This window comes from Temnothorax longispinosus, chromosome 5 (assembly GCF_030848805.1).
Source record: "Temnothorax longispinosus isolate EJ_2023e chromosome 5, Tlon_JGU_v1, whole genome shotgun sequence".
Lineage (NCBI taxonomy): Eukaryota > Metazoa > Arthropoda > Insecta > Hymenoptera > Formicidae > Temnothorax > Temnothorax longispinosus.
In genome coordinates, this window is record NC_092362.1 from 7781382 (window position 1) to 7802744 (window position 21363).

General features: G+C 32.6%; 1 protein-coding gene across 2 annotated transcripts in view; it reads right to left on the reverse strand.

Moving 5' to 3' along the window:
* Positions 1–490: 490 nt before the first annotated feature.
* The window catches only part of Daam (disheveled-associated activator of morphogenesis-like protein), a 28844-nt gene continuing 7971 nt past the window's right edge, over positions 491–21363 (reverse strand). The window contains exons 3-14 of one of the 2 annotated variants that reach the window (XM_071777742.1): positions 13913–14107; positions 8575–8682; positions 7701–8009; positions 7005–7229; positions 6192–6789; positions 5839–6113; positions 4998–5330; positions 4284–4759; positions 3658–4094; positions 3281–3408; positions 3039–3209; positions 491–2954 (exon numbers count right to left, since the gene is read on the reverse strand). In XM_071777742.1, coding sequence (XP_071633843.1) covers positions 2685–2954; positions 3039–3209; positions 3281–3408; positions 3658–4094; positions 4284–4759; positions 4998–5330; positions 5839–6113; positions 6192–6789; positions 7005–7229; positions 7701–8009; positions 8575–8682; positions 13913–13951 — 3369 coding nt within the window. In that variant the 5' untranslated portion in view covers positions 13952–14107 and the 3' untranslated portion in view covers positions 491–2684. The remainder of the gene's footprint in view (positions 2955–3038; positions 3210–3280; positions 3409–3657; positions 4095–4283; positions 4760–4997; positions 5331–5838; positions 6114–6191; positions 6790–7004; positions 7230–7700; positions 8010–8574; positions 8683–13912; positions 14108–21363) is intronic. The other variant, XM_071777743.1, reaches the window with a different exon arrangement.

Below are 21363 nucleotides of genomic sequence, written 5' to 3' on the forward strand. Positions count from 1 at the left end.
ACGGATGCAGAATGACAAGAAGAGCAGCAACAGTAGTTGCCGGATCTTGCGAGAGATGGCGAGCAATCAAACAAGAACAGATGTCATTTCGTTAGACAAAGACAGATATAGGGAAAACAAAATTAGAAAGGTTGACATTATCGACATCGAGGAAGTTCGTCTATCACTGCAGGATCCCCTTAATTATAAGTTATAACGTAAATTAAAATCAAAGAATTAAAGATAAAAATATTTTTTTTGTATTATATTTTTATCTTTGATTTTAATTCGTGTTATACTTATTTTATTTACAAACTAAAATGATAAGGGTGTCCAGACATATAGATCTTTTAAGTGCCCCGGCATTGGTACATTTACCTTAATTATCTTATGATAAACACAAATGGATTATACGTATGTATATATAAGATTTTAGAAGTAATTAATTATATTAGTACTTTTTGTGCGTTATTTGTTTTAAGAAATGTGGAACAAACAAGATTGCCCAAAATCATGAAGATCTTACATTTATTTGATATATTTCTTCATATATTAATATACATGTGTGTGTGTGATATCAACATATGTTATATCGATATATTAATTGGACATTGATTCCTGCAAAGTAGCTATGTTCCGAGGAACAATTAAGAACATCAATACTAAATATTTACAAAAGTACAAAAGTTTACAAAACGTCGACTACTATACGCAGCAAACTCTTCTAATCATATTTTTTAATAACTTTTTACTTCTACAATCGGAAATAGCTTTAACGACGCAAAGCTAGTGTAACATAGTTTTCTAACTATCTAAACTGTATTCGACTCGTATTGTTTCGTTACAATTAGGAAATCAGACTTTTAGTATTTCGAAGGCAGTTAACTGGCGGTTATACTGCTTGTCTAGGCCTTTTAAGTGTTTATTATTTTTTGCTGATATTATTTTATTGGTTGAAGAATCCGTCTTTTTGATCAATATCATTCATATTTATATTTGAATATTCTACGAGTTAGATTTGCGTATTATATGAGGTCTTTATGAAATTCTTATCACATTTGCACCAGATAAAATTATTTCATCATACATAATCAGAGATGTACGCACAATCGCCATTAATTTTTATAAATAATAAATATATCTTTAAATATATATTGTATAGACGAAAATGATTTATGCTACATTATTTTGATTTTGACACCACAGATTTTGATACAATATAATTTTGTAAGTGTCTCGTCTTTAGTTGATGTCGAATTAATGGAACGTGCTGTTGTCAAGTCAATTATGCTTAATTGCGGTCAATTTTAATTGATGTACGTGATAAGCAGTTCTATACAAAATTCTTTTATATGGAGCTTATATTTAATTTATTACATGCAAATATATTTATTATTACCTTTTTTATTATTTAAAAACGTTCCGTGTGCATGAGTGATTGTTGAAGTTATATGTTTAAGAGTATGTTCACTTGAATAAAAAGAATACATATTTAACTTCGCATTCATCTACAAAATGTTCTATTCGTAAGTTAAAATTTACATCCCTATATTAATTTGTAACTTTTAATTTAAAAATATTGGAGAAATTTGATATGCTTTTTGCAAAGAATAGATAATTATTTCTTTGAGATAAGAAGATTGCGAGATAGATTGCGCATACTCAATATGCATTATTCGATTACATAGCTATTTCTATTTACCTAATTTTATTTTTAAAAATTTATTATTTTATGCTATTTTGTCATAAGAAAATTGTAACAATTATCTGAAAACTGTTTTATGTCATACTGCGTTTAATTGCAGTTTTGCGGGTATTCTTGACTGTTCTTTTATCGAAATATATTATAAATTTTGCAGAAAATATAGTGCGCTTTTCTACATCTTTCTATGCTTTTAAAAAAAGTTAAATCTTTTCTGTCTAAAAACATTAAGTTATTTGTATTAACGTGCAATATTGCAAATTTAGTACTTGATTAATTTTAATAAAATCTGACATTTAGAGAATTATATTCAATTCGCCGTAAAAATTTACTGCAAAAATGTTGACATTAACTTTACATTCGATTAACTTGTTTCCATCAAAGTGGCTAGCCTTTCGTACAAAATTTCATTGAAGGTGTATGGAAATCTAAAATTTCTTCTGGTTTGCTGAAAAATTTTTATAATTATATTCTATATATATATTAACAAAATTTTTTATATAACCATATTTTATATGTATATATATAAAATATGGTAATATAAAAAGTTTTGCAAAGAATGTTAATATTAATAATATATTAATAGTATAAATTTCTGCAAGAAAATCTAACAAGATTCAACAGAGGAAATTTTCTCATAGAAAATTTTTACGAAAAACATTATATTTGAGCATTAAAAGATTTATATTTAACATAAGTATAAATGTTTTCGAGTTGAATTCAAACAAACATTTTCGTTTCATAGATAGATGCAGATATATAGAAATGCACTGTTAAATTAATATGACTTTCGTGTAATGTCAAATCGTCTGCGAAACGCCTATAAATATTTTTATGGAATGTTACTTATATAATTAACTTTTATAAAATGTATTTGTAATTAAATTATTTATAATGTGCTTTTAAACGCGATAAATTTTTAATAAACAAATGTTTATTTTGTATGTGAAAAATTTGTGTGCTGGAAAATGATTGATTTGTCGACAGATCCAAATTTAAGGTTCTAATGACGTTCTCGAGAATCTTCCTTGTGAGTGCTGTGTCTGCGTGATTCTGGACCGCTAGGTGTAACAGGTCGTCGTTTTGACCTTTTGAATTTAGCGATATCCTCGCCGAACACATCACCAGTTCGAAGAGCAGATATCAAGTCGTCGAATTCGCCTTTGTTATCATTCTGTTGTCCGTTACTGTTTGCTTCATTCTTCTTACTTAGCGATATACTGTTTAATATACCCTCCCGCGAGTTTTTTCTCTCTATTGTTCTCTTCCGGAGCTGTAATAAATTATAGTACATTACATTATTTATATCTTATCATATATTACATGTTTATATGACATATGATAATAAATCGCTTACTTCCTGTTCTTGTTTCGCTCTACGTTCTTCTTCTTCGATTTTCTTCCTCATGTTTTCTACATCTTGTCTCGCTTCAGCTAGGGCTTGTAAAAAGTTTTCAAAAATGCCAAAGAATTCATCTGGTTGAACGCCAGCCGAATCTTCACCGAACAGTCTCACTGCTCGATCAAACTGTTTTGACAAAATCATAATTATACATATTTGTCACAGTTACACTTATAACATAAATAACTAATTTTTACCCTAGTTTTCATGTCTTGGAATAAGTCTTCCGCCTCTGCTAATCTACATGTGGCTTGCGCCTGGAAGTCCCTCATCGCCGGTAAAAACATGTCACCCTGAAGTACCTGAGATTGACCTCGATGAAATTCTAAAAAAATGAATAGAACGGGAATAGCACAGACGATGCAATAGTAATTTACCTATTCTTCATTCTTAAATACTTTTAGATGATCATTATCATTCCCATAGAAAAAGTACAGAAAAAAAGGAATCAACAAAGTAGTTAATCACTTAAAAAAATCAGAAACTTTTAAGTTTTCTTTTTTTTCAGCTCTATTTAATTCTACTTTTTATGCAAGTTTGCTTAAAGCTCCACTATTGTATAATCGGTTATTACCTATTTCTCTTTGAACATCCTGCAATCCATTTTTTAAGTTGGCCACTTCCTTCTGCAAATCGGCCATACTAACTTTAGCAGCTGTTTTAACATGCGGCATATCCTCTTCGATTTCTAAGACTTCTCTGAATCTGGCTTCTAGAATCTGCACAAGATAATGTAGTAAAGTCGTACCCTTGGAGCAAGAAGACTTGGTATCGACTAGACGATTCAAAGAAGCTAATCGAAAGCCGCACGCGTTACCCCGCGCGTTCCCACGATTCACGTAATTTCCCAATGCTAAAACTAATTCCAAAAGTTTTCTGAGTCTTCTTGATCTGGCCACTTGTCGGCTCGCTTCTAAAACTGCTCGCATCCTTGGCGTCAGTTCCGCAATACTAGCTGCGAATTTTTTTTTGTAATGAAGAGAACGCAATCTTTGTTCATAATGCGGCACCCTAAAGAACACAGAAAACGTGATATGTCGTTTGTTCAATGTTTCGTTGGTCTGTTTTGTAATTCTCTATAAAGAAAGATTGGAATTTCTCTAAATCGCTTGAAAGCTAATTAATCGCTACGTAAAGCCATTATCATAATCTCAGAAGGAAAGTCTAAAAAAAGCTGATAATGTCTAAAATATAACGCACTTTGATATTTGATACAAGAAACAGTCAGCCCTGTTTTGCAATTCCTTTTGGTGGATATCTAACGAGGCAGCCTCTTCCGAAGATGGTATGTACTTTAGCAACTGCTCCACCATATCGATGTGCAAAATATTCTGTTGATCCATCGACAATATCGTTCTGGTAATCTCATTATCGGACATCTTCAATTTCGACAATAGTATAGTGCAATTCTGCGCTCTTCTTGAATCGATTACCGACATCGTCTTCTTATTCTTTCCTAATGTTCTCAAGTCCTCTATCGAGCCTTCCGTGGAAACGCCATTCTTTTGATAAGCGCAAAAGATCTTATCGATAGACTCGAGATCCATTACGTTGTAGAGCTTCGTATCGTCCAGCTCTGACCATATTGTACCCTGCAATTTTTGCTCAGGTATCTTGGACCAGTTGAACGATTTTAAAGGATTACTCGGTTGTGGAACATTCTTTATTATCTCCACCTACGATATTTAATTAACGATTTATGCAAATTAAGTTATTTCCTATTGTAGAAAGTAACTATAATTAGTAAATTATTCTAGCTGATTGCGTGCAACTTTAGGAAATGTTACTAATGTTTCTTCAACTATAATATATTACTAAATATTAATTAAATTATCATCACGCTGTTATATTAATATTATTATTACATATAATAGTTTTATATCGTACTTAAAATTTTTAATATATAGTAATAACCTTCATGGGTGGAGGAGCAGTCGGCATTAAACAGGGAGGTGGCGGGGGTGCTAATGGAGGAGGTGGTGGTGGCGGCGGGGTGGATTTAGTCTCAAGTTTCTCGAGTACGTCATCTTCCACAATTTTTAAAGTGGCTTTCGCGTCGTCTGGCAAACTTCCTGAAGCCACTAGTTGCTCTAGACGTTTCCTTTCAGATTTCTCGTTGTTAATTTGTCGCGATAACGTCTCGAGGTTATCTTGCAATTCTGAAATTTTTTGTTTTGTCTCTATGTGCATCGATATCTCTTTTTCAAGACGTTCTTTGATCCTTGCTAAACTTGCTTCCATATCTTCCTACAAATAGATAATTACAAATTATGACTATTTGCAGCAGAAAAAGACAACATTAAGCAGTAAATGACGATTCGCATCGTATCTAAGTTATAAGAGTAATACAATTTACTCCACATTAAATAAATTTATAGAAAAAGAAGAGAAATATTACTCTCAGGATTTTCATATCGCTGATTAGCCTTATATTTGAAATGCGTTTAATATATATTTTGAAAAAGCACCTTCATACCTGAATAAATGTGTGTTTTTTTCATTTTGATATTATCAAGGGACACATTTATCGATCTTAATAATAAATTTCAAACGTTTTTCGAATGTGCGTGTAGCTTCGGAAAACAATTAAATTAAACTAAGAAAATAAAATTTTTCTGCATAAAAACATATAGGATACGTGTATGTAAGTGAATATCTTTTATAATTCATAAATCAAATTTTGCTATATTATAAGAGATTATTATGGGAAGTTTGTTGTGATTGATAAATAGGATATTAAATTTTTTTATAATACCTTTTCTTGAGACCTCAAATCTAGTTCTTGTTCTTTCTTAGCCAATCTCGTAGACATGTCCAAATTTTCGCGTTCCATCTCTTCGGCTTTCTTTCTTGCTGCCACAAGTTCCTCTTCTTTTGCGAGAAGGTGAACAATCTCTTTTACATTTATTTCAATTGGGGCCACATCGGGGTTTCTTACTAATCCCGTTTCGTTGCTTTCGGATTGTAAAACGATCTGCTGAACAATTCGATCGAACAACAGCCAATGTTGAGGATGCGAACCATAATCCACTAAAAAAAAGAAAAAAAAATAATTTGCATTATGGCATGTCTCTGACGAAAATAAGATCTTTCAATCTAAAAACTCACGTGGTAACAAAAGACAATGTTCAAGTAAGCTAAGAAGATGAGGATAAGCAGCAGTGTGGCTGAGTTTCCGTCGCAAAAGCTCGAACATGGCGCTAGCACTCTTAGTGTCCACATGTTCCTTTTCGAACTTCCTGGCGAGTTCCTTCTCGTCTTCATTTCGTACCATCTCAAAAAAATCGAGATGCCTATCGAGCGTCTCATTCTCGTATTTTCTCAGTTTCTCAATAATAGGTTGGATGCCGAGCATTAGTAGCTCATATCTTAGGTGTAGCCTAAACTCCAGCGTCACCTGGCCAGGCCCGTAGTTTAGCACGGCGTTGATAAACGACATGATCGCCGTTTTCAGAGATAAATTGTCTTTATAGATGCCGAAGTTTTTGTCAAGATCATTGATTATACACTGGAAGCGCGTTCTCTCGGAATGATACTGCTGGAAGTGCAACATGGCCTCTAGAACTTTGCGGTGACCGCCTGGCACCAGACAAACTGCACCGAGAATCTCTAGTACAGAGATTTTTGTCTTTATATTCTCAGATGCGAGCGACTGTGATATCGTGTTAATTGCCGTTGGATGTGCCAGCACGTGCGCTCTACCATTCTAGAGAGAAAGAGATATTAATTAAAATAATGAGGAAAAAGCACTGATACGTGTAAGATCTCTTAGCGAAATTAGGGATATACATCGTTGAACAGTGATTTACACATTCTTATTTTCTCCCAAAAATATGGAAAAATTAGGTAATAAGCTGCTTAGTTGACAAAATTATGTTAATAAATATTTTTTAACACTTCTAAACGCTTGACGGAACTCACCGAATTATTCATTAAAGCCTTTAGACATCCTATTACGCTAGTGTGGAGATTACTGTTAGCTGCCTCTGTATCCATAGTTCCTAGTACTTGTAATAAAGCGTTTAAACCATCTAGTTCTATAAATCTGAGAACGAAGCTGTGCGGCTGCGTTCTCAGGGCAGTCTTTAGAGCTTCCGCTTGACGCATTTGATTCGATATTTCCTCATCTTCTTCTGGGAAAGGATTCTGCATACAACATCCAATATGCACATACTCACATGTATCAGAGATAAAATCGAAAATAATACGACAATATTTCGCAGTTCAACAAATTCTGCCTTCCAGCAAAATTCCGAGCAATCCCAAACAATTTTATTATCGTAAATCTATACGCACGATAGAAAAATACAACATTCTAAAAATTATAACGTCAATATATCCTATAAAGCAGTTATTTTACAAGTTTCCAATTTTCTTACGAGCCTGTCTTTATCTATCATAATTTTGGTTTGTCTCATCTTTTTTTATATAGCCTTTCTAATTTCAATAAGTAAACTTTGTTAATAATATTTTTCAATAATAATGTTTAATGCAAACGTCAAAATTATTTTCTATTTAAAGAAAAGAAAAAGAACGTTGGATCATTAACGGTCAATAATTCCGTCATTAGCTATCATAGATAATAATAGATTTTATTATGCAATTTTATTCACTCACATTCGCTATCGTCTTCAATCTATTGATATAGTCCTCGGGATCCCCGCTAAGGTCAGTGGTGCGCAAGCCTCCGTTGTCCAATGTACCGTTACCTTTTCTGGAACAATATATCTGCCACTTTTTATTAGCTGGAAGTGCCAAAACTGCTTGTCGATTGGTTTGGGTCAGATCGAGCTCGTCGACAAGCTCGAGAAACATTTTATTTAACTCCTCTTCAGCTGGCATTGGCAAGGTCGGCGTCATTGCTTGTAACGTGAGCGTACCCGTATGCTCCACAACGCAATACGTGATTTCCGGTGGCTCGTCATCCTGTGAGGAGCAACTCGATTAGTTCAGTATCCTGTCATGCATGATATGTATTACAGATCTCATTCAAGTAATATTACATCAATAAATATGAAAAAGATACAAAATGGTAGTCTTCTTGCTTAAATTCTATGCGTTGAGTTATCAACAAGGATTTTCTCGCTTTCTATTTTGTGTGTGGAACACGTGTATTTATGAATAACTATATTGCTTGTGTGTGTTGTAAATGCAATACCAGTTCAAATAAATTGATGTTTGTATTATGTAATGGAAGAAAACATTTAAAAGAGTATTTAAAAATTTAATGCTGTGTGTGTTGATATATAAAAGTACGTAACGTAATATATTCGCATAGCAGTATATTAATTTTAACAAAAAGATAAAATTATCGCAAATACATTTTTGCAACTTTATTTATTAAATTGAAATATATGTTTAATAGTTATATATCATATGTAGAGTTTCGGGGAAACAGATAGCATCGTGATCAACAACCGCGGCTCACCATTGCCGCAGTTCTTTGCACTGGAATTCGTTTTTAATCAATAAACTTTTTTTAGAATCTTACCTGGAGGCAGCCACAAAACGACTTTTTCACTCGTGATGGCATAGTTTGACAGTGACCAACAAATTCCTTCAGAGGCTGTGAACTTTTCACAGGACAGTTTGGAATCCTCTGCAAATAATTATAAGAAATTTCATGTATCACTTTTTATAATGCATAGTACATATTATAACATCGATAAATTAACAGTGTTTTATCTTGAGATCTCATAAAAAAAATATTTAATGCCACCATGGTGGAAGCAGTTAAAAGAGAGACAAAATTAGAACTATTAGAAGTGTATCGTAGAAATTGCGCACCCCCCCTCTTTCTTTATAAAATGTAATATAATATGTTATGTACACTGCATAATATTATACATTGAAGCATCAAAAAATGGGAGTAAACAGTTTTACGAGCATAATAATAACATAATAATAACATTGTATTGCATGTCAATTTTGTAATACTCGTTTTATTTTCCATTACAAAGAAGTGGAACTTTTACGTCTAGCCGTTACACTCTAATATAAGCATTTAGACACTTATAATGTATAAGTATAATGTATACAGGGTGTTTTAGAATTGCACGGCACTATTTTAGGGAAATATTTTCTAGGTCAAAATGAACAAAAAAGTTTATATGTATAAACACATGACCCAAACTTATTTATTAGTAAGATATATATTAAACAGTAAAGATTACATTTAACAGTGAAACATTTAAAGTATGTTTTCGAAGTGGCCGCCGTTTTGTTGAATTCTTTTTGCGTGCCAATAGGTCTACAATAAACTAAAGATTTCATCCAACCCCATAGAAAATAGTCTAATGGCGTTAGGATTATTCCTGATATTTGCTGCAGCTTTCATTATGCGATTTCTTAATTCTTCTTGCGTGCTATAAGACGTGCTAGAGAAACATGCAGGATACTTCGTGCTGAATGCTGCATTCAACAAAACGGCGGCCACTTCGAAAACATACGTTAAATGTTTTAATATTAAACATAATCTTTACTCTTTAATATCTTATCAACAAATAAGTTTAGGACATATGTTTATATAAACTTTTTTGTTTATTTTGACCTAGAAAATATTTTCCTAAAATAGTGTCGTGCAATTCTGAAACACCTTGTATATACACATATAAAAGGAAAGTAAATTATAAAGAGAAAAACTTAATTAATAAAATTTTGTACTTGAATACAAAACTGTGTCTCGCATTATCATTACGCAAAATATTGCTTTTTTTAGAAAACCTAATATTTTATTATATTAAATAATTAGAGAAATATAATAAAATATTATAATTTTGGATTTTAATAATAAAGTTTTGTACAAAGAAAGAAAGACAAATATCTATATCTATATCAAAATACATACGTAGAATAGAGTTTAATCTTTATCATATGCAGCCATCATTGCAAATACATATAAAAATACGTGAATAAGAAATATGTGTAAATATATGAGAATAAGAAATTATGTTATATCTTGGCAACAAAAAATTACATGTAATTTTTACTTGAAATTCTATTCTCAACTTCTTTTCTCAAACACAGTGCAATGAGCAAATTGGCAGCGATGCAATATTATACAATAGTAATCAATTCTAAGTCAACGTAGCGAAAATGATTGACTAACAATAAAAATTCCTTTGTGATTTGATTATAACCTACGTGAAAAAAACGCCACGTTTCAGTTCTAGGCTCCGAACAAGACACGATATCTCGATCTTCACCATTGGAGGACATGTCAATATCAGTTGGATCACTTTTTTGTATGCTATAATCGAGTGAAAGACGGCTCGGAGCACCGGTACGATTTTGATTGTAATCGTTCTCACGATTAATTGCGATTTTCACTTTTTGCACACTTTAGAGATGAAACCGCTTCGCTCGCATGCAGGTAAACACTCGACAATTCGAGTCACCAACTACAATTCCATAGGCTAAAAAATTCTCTTATCTCGCACATTGAAATTCTTATCACGCCAGAAAAAACAGAACAACGTCAGTTATCGCGCGACTATGCATATTATTATATGATGTCCTCGGTGGAATCAGCTGATCTTTCATCGAGTAAAAGTAACTTTTTGGGAAAATGTGATACTTGAGAGTACCATTAATTTATTCATTTTATTCATTCATTTCTTGTCAGTCTATTTATTTTACTGTATTTGCATTTATTTAGAGAGGCGGTAAAAAAATCTGTAAAAATTCTGTAAAAAATTAGTGTCCCAAAATCTAAAGTAATTCTTTCAATACAATGTATTTCATTTTGAATAAATATTTATATTTTAATCTTGGAACAATAACAAAAGTTATTATAATACTTTCAGTGCAAGTTTTTGACCGTGGTATTCGCCGGAAGCTATAATATTACACCATTCAACAAATCACAGGTTTACAAATCACAAAATATACTTTCCAAAGCTTCACGGTTTATAATCCGTTTCTTGAAATTACTTAAAAAAAAAAGAGATACGTTGATCTATCACGTATCATGATTCACAATTGCCATCAGTTTAAGGCTGATGGCAGAAAACAAAACGTAGGCTCTTACGTCTATCGTAGTTATAGACATGAAGCAAGGCAGAGAAAACCCTATACGTAACTACGTAAACGTAAAGTCATGAAAAAGCTATCGTGTCGATACGTGACGATACGAACGTAGTTACGTACTGTGGTTACGTATACAGTTTTCTCTGCCTTGCTTTACGTTTATAATTACAATAGACGCGTAAGAGCCTACATTTCTTTCTCTGCCATCAGCCTAAGACAATTGTAAACATGTGAAAATTGTGGCATGTCGAAAAATATAGCAATTTCATTGCTGATTAATTTAAACATTCATTATGTAATATTAAATCAGAAAGATAAGAAAAGCGTCAAAACAGATTTCTTATCAATTCGGTCACACTGGCTCAGTCAAATATTAATAAGTAACCTATTGTAATCATATCTGTACGAAAGGCAAGCACAATATCAATGTATATCTGAATTTTTATCGGTTTAGATCTTTTCATAAACGTAGTGTCTTATAAATAATTCTTAATCCAATATCGATTTATTATGTAGATACACTGCAAATCTAAGTGTTTTATTTAATACACTTTTTTGTAGTCACTTTAGAAACGTATTCAATATAAAAACACATAAAGCGCTTTTTTTCAAACAATCGACAAAATATTGTTAATGTCAATAATTTAATATTTCCGCACCCTCTTTCTGATTTTAAAATTAGAAATACAAGGCTTATTCCATTAATTAATCATGAGCGGTGTTTTCTTGGATAAATTAAATCTTTATAAAAATTGTCTAACGTGTTATTAAATTTTTAAAATGAAGTAACGTATAAGTTAAATAAAACGCTTAAAGTGTATTTTCTATAAGTGTTTGTTACTTTAAAAGCTTTTTCAATTAATAAGTGTTTTATTTTAACTCGGTTTTAGTGTTTTATATTTTATTGCGTGTAACGCTTGAAAACGCTTTATGTGTTTTTATATTGAATACGTTTCTAAACGTTTAAAAAGTTACAAAAGTGTATTAAATAAAACGCTTAGATTTGCTGTGTATTTTCGCGAAAAAAACACAGTTTATGTGTATCACACAATTGCAGTACCTATAATTATTTCTATTCTATTATTTCTATTACATTATATTTATCTATATGCGACATATGTCGAATTATTTCGAAACATTTAGCAACAATGAGCAACAAAAAGTTGCTCGTTGTTGCTTCAGTGGAGACGTAGCTTTTAAATTATTTTTCAACATTTCTTAATTAATTTATTCTACACTATTTATATTACACTATAAATTTTGATATGTTTCAAAATAAACCAAGTGGATTATTAAATACTAGTCCTTTAAAAGTTGTATTATTTAATCATGGAAAAAAGGAATCATAAATGAAATAGGATAATCATTAACAATTACGTTCTATGCATGTGATATTGTACTTTCGAAAATATCTAAAACAGCATAAATTATTCGATGTACTTTCCGTGAAATGAGTAAAAGCGCAGAAAGCGTGCAGATTTTTCGATCATAATAATGACATCGACATTGCTGCTGAATCCAGCGACATAGTATGATCGGTAATGATGTGCAATATTCATAGTACTTAATTGTGTTTACGCTAATTTAACCATGCGAAAATATAAATGTCTGATAGATTGTTATGGTCGGTATAGATAAGCACAACCGTGTCAACGGTAACTTATATATATATACAATATATATATATATATATATATAGATATATGTTGTATTTATTTTGTAAATTATTTTATTTATTATAATTTGTTGACAATTATAATTAATATTTATATTAGATTTAAATAACGGTCGATTAAAATAATTTGAATATTTGTGAAAATGGAAAAAGTGTAGAAAATGAAAAGCAATAATGATATGCGTTCTGATTTAAAGACGGTGCACGCATATTATTATGAATTTTTACCCATACATTTTTAATTATGACTCATAATGTAATTACTTTCTTCGGAATGGTTACAAAAAAAGCGTTACGGACATTTCATCATATGCTCATCATGTATGAATAATCACGTATTAGAAAGTTAATAAGATTTTAGCAATCCAATATACATTATATGCTTTCAGTCACATAGCATTATTTTCACGCATTATATAATACATTAATGAATTAATTAAAAATTATAGCCATCGAATTTTAAAATTGGACAAAGAATAAACTACAAATTTATTACTCTATATAATTATTAGCTTTTCATTACTCTTTACTTATCATATGCAGTTGACTTTTTAAAACAAAATTATTGAAGAAAATTAAAGTTACTGTATATATTTATCGCAATTTTCAAATTTTTTTCGAAATTGAATATATTAATTTTAGGCTTGAATTAAAACTCTGCTAAAACATAATTTTCTTAAAATAAGATAAATTGCACGGTTTTCGCGTTTTTTATTTAAATTGTTGGAATTTAGTTTGTCTATTTCTTATTCAAATATAATGTGAAAATTATTAAAAATGGTATTTTAATCGTATTTATTTAAAATAAATACAATAAAGATATGTAAGTAGGTATATATAAAAATTTGAATTCGTGCAAAGTTTGTCGGTATGTAGTAAAATATGTAGTTAAATCGTCCATAAGCTATTATTATTATTATTATAAATATTACAGTACTTTGTTTATTTTTTCAATTGCATGACAATTGCACGATTATTACTTTTGCCGTGAATGTAATTGGGAAATTGTAACCGCGATTTGCAACATACGATAGCGGCATTTATTATTCAGGCCACTAATATTCTATAACACCATATAATAGTTCTTATATAATAGTGTGTTCATTATTTAAGCTATACACATTACCAGATTTAGTTTTCCCATTTTCTCCAACATGGTGTCCATTTTGAATTTCGTCAATTTCTTCTTCAAAGTAAACGTTTATTTTCTTCTGAACCGAGAACCAAGTCTTCTGTCGGATATCCGTTTGAAAGTTGCTTGCTTCGTATGCGAAGATTACCAACAATTTGTCGACGATCTCATCATCAAATTATATTACGTCTGCAGATTTTAAATTTAACATTTAGAACATTCTAATTTAGACTTCATCTTGTTTTGAGATAGCAAAGATGAAATTCGATCGCTTTGCTATTAGACTTCGCTTGTAGATCGCGGAAGTTACACGCGGCATTGTTTCACGAAGCCTTCTTTCTCTTGGAATAGTCCTTGTAAGCGGATTAGTAAGGGATACTTATGGTTCTTGAGTTCTTCTTTAATACTCGCAGTCAATATATGTTGTGCTTTAAATTTTGCTTTAGAAAATAGCTAGTAACAAATTGAAGATGTTGAGTCAAGTTCTTGCAAGTTCTTTCATTGTGATTTCGTCCGCAATTTGATGTTTATATATTTATAAAAAATTTGACATTTAAAATGTTTAACTAATCATTTAATTATATAATTTTTATGATTTAGAAAGAAGTCTTTGTTAAATTTTGCACTAAAATATTTTTTCTTATTACTTTCAGCAATATCTAAAACATTAAGTGTTTAATAATATTTTAAAATAGATTCTCATAATTTCAGTTTATAGAGAAATTCAGTCTTTAACTAACAATAAGATTAGTAGTTTGGTAACAATAAAGTTGGATTAGTTGTGAACGAATTATTATTACAATAATTTCCTTTTTGATCACATTACTTGATTTTTATTACTTCAAATCATTTTACACATTATACCTATATTTGCTTACATGTATTCTTTAGTTTTTGTTGTTAGATTATTTTATAAAAATTTCAAAGTTGTGTTTTTTTCGCTATCGAGAGGAATTCCAATAAAAGTTAATAATAAAATTTGTAACAAAATCTACCATTGTCTTCTACTTTTCATCTTCGACTGATTAATCATTTTCTGTAATCTATTATTAAAATTTTAGCTTTTGTGTGTTACAAAAGATTTGTCTCTTTTTCATTCAATTCACTGTCTTCGTCTTGTGCTTTTCAAAAAGATCTATTGGAGTATCTTTTGGAATCTCTTGAGGAGAGTCTCTCATTTACATATCTTCTCTTTATTCATTTCGGATAATTCAATTTGATTCTTGGAAAGAATTGAATGTTTAACATCACAATGTTGCAAACGCAAAGTCTTTCACTCGTCAAAGTATTTCACACTTATATAATTATTGGAATGTCCGACAATTTATTATAAAAAAAACAATGATGATCGATGAAAATTCGATGATTATGAATATTGTGACCCGACTTTTCTGTTCGTTTCGATCAAGACAGCGGATGATCTCGCTCGCGGAACGTTCTTGCTCGCGATTGTAGGTTGAACTGCCAGGTGAAAACACAACATCTCTCAACTTGCACAGGTGCACATAGGGGCCCCCCGACTGGGCCCTGGAGGAAAGAAGGGGGGCCTACTTGCGCGCTAGGATCTCTTTGCCGCGAATACTTCGGTCGGTACTGACCTGATATAAAATCCGGGAATATTATTTGTAATTCATATCGCGTAAAAATCGAATTTGCACCCATATAATAAATATGAATTGTTATCTGGTGAGTGGTGAGCTAATACGAGAGAAAGCTGAATCAAAAGTCAAAAAATTTTGCTCGCAAAAATATTTTCTCATTCGAGCATTTTTACACAATATTTTCACAACAAATATATATTTTTATTTTAAAAAACAAAAACGTCTGTTCTTTCCTATACTTAATGCTTACTCTCTTTACCTCTTCTGTATTTCTTACGTTGACTTTATTTATTTATTATTATGAATTACTACTTTCTTTGAAAATGTTTCTTCAAAAAAATGAAATAACCATTTCATAAAATCTTTTAAAGATTATCAAAAATGTGTACTATATAAAATTTTTAATAAAATTATTTTTATAATTTATAATAGCATTTGAATAGACAAATGGAAAATCTAATTATTAAAATAAAGATTACGAGTTGTGAGACAGAATCTATATGTGCAGTTTATCATCCGCGTGTAAGTTTGATAATTACCAGAATATCCAAGTAAGTCGATTATTGTCGATTAACGTGCTTAAAAATGAACAAACAGGGTAAAAAAGTGTCGCAATCAGAGCAGGTATGACGTATGTATGTACATGCCATTATGCCGTTTACGTGGAGTAAACTCGTAAAAGTGTATTACAATTAGATCGTCGCGTCGCGTCCCGTCGCGTCGGACCCCAAATCGTGTTTCTTATTTCTTGCTCGTCATGATCCGTCGTGTCGTCGCCGCGTCGTTGATCTGACGCACGATAGAAAACGTTCGTCCTTTCTCGCCCTGCGGTGGCAGTCTTGCCGAGCGGAATGCACTCTCGTCTCTTAGTCGCCGATGCGCGACGACTGGTTTTTCAGGAGGAAAAATAAAGCATACGACCGTCAGAATATTTTTTCCTTTCCTATGCATGCACTTTTATGCTTTTCTCCTGCATAACTGAGAAAAGATGGAGGAGGAGGAGATTTTATTGCAATGCTGTCTTTTACCAGACTGCCTATCTTGAGAATAATTCTTCATTGTGGGGATCGCACCTTTAAGGTTGTTACAATAACCGCGGCTCCGCGTGATCGAACTGAATTATATCAGCTGATGAGTATATGTAAGTTAGCAGAACGAACTAACGTAAGTAACTTGTATGTATATATACAACGAATCGAGTTCCTTTATGAGAAATTCAGCGTCATTTTTATGCGCGCGGGGATATTTTAGAAAATAAAACTTTTACTTTTATTCGACATCAGATTAAGGATTTTGTAAATATACATCATATAATTGAGAACGTCCTTTAAGATGTTTAAAGCTTTAATTATATATATCATTTTTTAAATATAATTTCGTATAATAAAATAAAAAATTACGTGCTCTACAATTTTATAAGCCTGACACTACAGAAACATTTTTTAATATATTATAAAATCGTTGGTAAAAACAAGGAAGAAACTTTTCGCATTTATGCGGAAACACGCAAGGCCATTTTTTAAAAGAATTTTTAGGATGGAATTTTACGAGTCTTTAAGTCTCACCCGCTAGATTCGGCTAGATAATAATCTATTGCAAGTTTATCTGTTCATGACAATCTTGTTGATAATTTGTGAATTTAACCTTTGCATCAATATTGCCATTAATATACAACGATAAACTGTTTGTAAACAGGCAAAAGCACAGAATACGCCGCGTATAATGCCGAAGAAGCTGTTTGTGAACGATTTGTGACGTTTCGATTAAAGTAGGTGTGATAAACACTTGTAATAGGTGCATTAAAATTCCCTTTCTTTTTTCCACTCTTCGAGTCATTTTCTCGCTATAATATATATAGGAGATCATCTACTAAAAAGTAACACCGGACATGCATTATTGGAAAATATCATGGATATATACGGATAAGTGCATTTTCCATAGCATATCCTAATCGGTGTCAACTATTGCACGTATCGACCTACTGAAGAGAAGACCCGTTATGTGATAATCTTCCTTTCCCTTCCGCCGCAATTGTATTCTCATGTTCTCCGTCTCGCTTTCGACGTTTAGTAGGTACGCCGACTACACGTTAAATGTAGTCTCTCGCATTGTGACGTTTAAATCGACGGAATATATTAGTATAGGCATAGATTATTTTGTGATGGATGTACCTAACAATTTCCGGATGTACCGTCAATTTCAATTAATCCACTTTTGATCATTGATTGATAAATTAAACATTGTATTAAACGTTTAATGAAATGCTGTTAGCAAAAATGCAAACATGCAATAATGCAATAATGTATAATAATTATATATACTTATATAATTAAATTAATAAATAATATTAATAAATTAATCGCAAACCTTTTATGTATATCTTCATGAATCTTCTACCAAAGGCCCGCTCGTGTTTGAATTAGAGATTTTAGTATTTCTTTAGATTTTACTATGCAACTTTCTAGGATTTAACTCATTCCTATTCGTACAACGTTGAGGAAAATCGTTTAGATATTCACATGTGTCGTTTCTCTGATGTATTGTCGCTAATGTTTTATGTCCCGTTGTAGTCATTGTGTTTACTATACTCCGCTATAGATAGTATAGATAGAATCCGGCTATACGATGACTCGTCTAATATACATATATTCAATGTAGGCAGTGTAGGCACAGTGCGTTTGCAGTTACACGTAAGTTCATTCAGGACTATCTTGTCATTCTCGTTTCGGTTACAACAGTTAACAATTATAACAAAATGTGCCGCCATTCTCCAAGGTCTTTTTGTTATAACACTTTAGATTAATTATAATATAGATATACTTTTTGATATATATCGCTCTTTTCGATTGTGGTCATATTTGTGATCATATTTAGTAAACGCTAGTGTTAAACAAATATACATATATGGGCAATTGTTGAAGTTTGTAACATATATATAGATAGTAACATATCGTTAAACGTATAATATATATAGTTCTTTTATTCTCTTGTAAAGACGGGAGCTATCCATTTAGTAGCCATTATGAAGAAAATGTTGGTTGCTAGCTATAAAACTGAATAATATTCTTATCAAACATTTAATAATTGACAGCATTCTATATCACACATCACTGAACACATCACTCTTGACAGCTATTGCTATAGTATTACTAATAAAAGCAATTTAAATAATTATTTAGATTACTAAAGGAATTACATGTAAAATGTTGAGATTGCAGCTTTTACTCTTTTTCAATGCGAGTATTTCTTTAATATATACATATATTGACAATCTTTGTCGATGAATTCTATGATAGATTTGTGCATTAAGTGAAGCCTTTATATATTGACAAAAACTTTTTTCTTTTTAAGTGTAAAATGGCAATAAAATTTCCAAATTATAAATTATGATATTTAAAATACATAAATATCGTATACGTGCCTTCATTTAGAGTCCTTTTTGGATAATTAATAATTTATTTATTATTAATATTTCGGTGAAAAAAAGCTATCTGTCGAATGAGGCACGAGTTATATTCCCAGAAATCAGCACGCCTCGACCTGCTACACCTGCTGCTCAACACAAATCGTGGCATACTGACCCGAGGTGCGTTTTAGAATAAATTTAGTAGATGGTCTGCCAGCACACACGTTAACGTTAACGGTGCTGCGATATGAGAGACGCATTTTAAATCAGTAGTTGCGAAGAAGACTTGACGTATGATTGCGTGCGCGAGCATTTAAAGAAGTTTAATGAAGACCAATTGTGGTTTCTTGGCACGTAAATGAACATTTATCATGGATATTTTGCGCCATTTCCAATATATTTGTTTCAAAGTTTGTCAAGATATCTACATAAAAGACAGAGACTTAACGGAATTAATATATGTTACATAATTCTTTTTCTGTCAATCTTGTAAAACAGTCTTATCTAATTATTGTGCTTTTATATAATATAATTATTTAAGTACATATTATATACATATAATACAGAGTGTGTTTTATTTCGTATGCCAATTATTTCCGTTAATTTCATCTCAGCAAGTATTGGTTATATTGGAAAAATTGGAGAATTCAGAGAGGGCTAGCCAATAAACGATTATTAGATTTTAGGTTTGGGGCCCGTGTTGGGCTCATTGTCAGTAAGGTCTAAGTTAAATTTTTTCAATGGAAATCCCCATTTTTTATTGTATCATATCTTTTTCTACTAATCAATTTGAACAACTTTTGTCTGAAACATTTTTTTATTTGCCCACTTTTCGAGATATCCAAGGAAAACTTAATACAATTAGTAATTTTTTCAATATTTATAGCTTACGATATCTCGATAATTGTTTGTCGGAGGAAAAAGCGGTACAGGACTTTTTGATCTGATTTGGTTTCAAGAATATACTGTTACAATCATAGACCTAGGATAAGATAGACGGAGCGTAAGCCTGCGGGGTAGGTGATAGCGCGGGAGGGGAAATAGACCCAAATTTCGGCAAAGTTCGGTTAGACTCGGAAACATTCGAACGCTCGACCGACTCGACAGCACACGGATGTGCCTTCGCGCTTTGGTGTGCGTTGGCAGCATGTGGAGGGGATGCGCTGGCATGCGCTGTTTGTTCGATTACACATTTGACAGTGTCAAATTGACACATTTCTCCGGACGGTGGATACTATAACCTAGGCTTTGTTCGGGGAGCGCGCTATCAGCGCTATTTGGTTATTCTATCCTTGTTGTACATCTGATGAGCGATAAAGATAGAACGATGCAATAGCGTTAATAGCGCGCTCCCCGAACGCAGCCCTAGAATACAGAAGCGTATCATGGAAATGAAGTGCTTAATTGGTATTTAGTGTACAGATTTCGTCGCTCGTCGGTCGCGGCGTCGTCGAGTTGCGGAGGATGCGCGGCGCGCGGTGAGAATCCGCGAGGGAATATCGCCGGACGGGGATCTCCGAGATTGTTTACATTCTTCCGCAAGCGTTGCTCCTACGGCGGGATTGACCGCCATATAGGGAATCACCTTGCCCATCTTCCGCGTGCCTTTTTTCCCCTCGAGCAATAGGTTCGAGGGATTCGAGTGGCTTAACGTTGCGCTGAACGACGAGGGAGGTGCTCTGGACCATCTGGAAAGGTACCGAAGGAAAGAAAGTTTGCTGCTGCTGCTGTTGCTGTTGCTGGCACCGTTGGTGTCGAGACATCGCGCGAGCGTGCCCTCCGGAAGAATCTCGGGTACCCCCGGGAGCTCCTCGAGCGACTAGAAAATCCTGAGATGCCTCGCGAACGCCCACGGGAATATCCTGCGAGTACTTAATTTGAATGCGGGCTCGAAATCGCGACTTTATTTCCACGGAGGAAAGCGCGCCTGAGGCGTCGAAGATGTGACGCGCATCGCATTTTTGTAATTACGGTAAATACTTATGCAGAATTTGCATATTTATTTTTTATTTGCAGAATTTGACGTTTGCGATCGTCATATGCGACAACTTCAATTCACGCGCGCGTAACGTGGTCCGAACGTCCCCGAGTCTAACCGAACTTTGCCGAGACTTGGGTCTATTTCCCCTCCCGCGCTATCCTTACCCTCCCTTGTCCATAGTAGCAGTTTACGCTCCGTCTATCTTATCCTAGGTCTATGGTTACAATAGTACTCCAATTTTTTTAAATATTTGTGTATGAACATGAAAACTTCAAGGAGATGTATACATGGGGTCCTACTGGGGCTCCTACTGGCTCAACACAGGCCCCAGACTCAAAATCTAATAAGATTGTCTATTGGTCCCCTTTAAACCCTGCAACTTTTATCTGAAACATTTTTCCAATAAACTAGTATGTTTTGAGATAATTAGCAGAGATAATTGGCACACACGAAATAA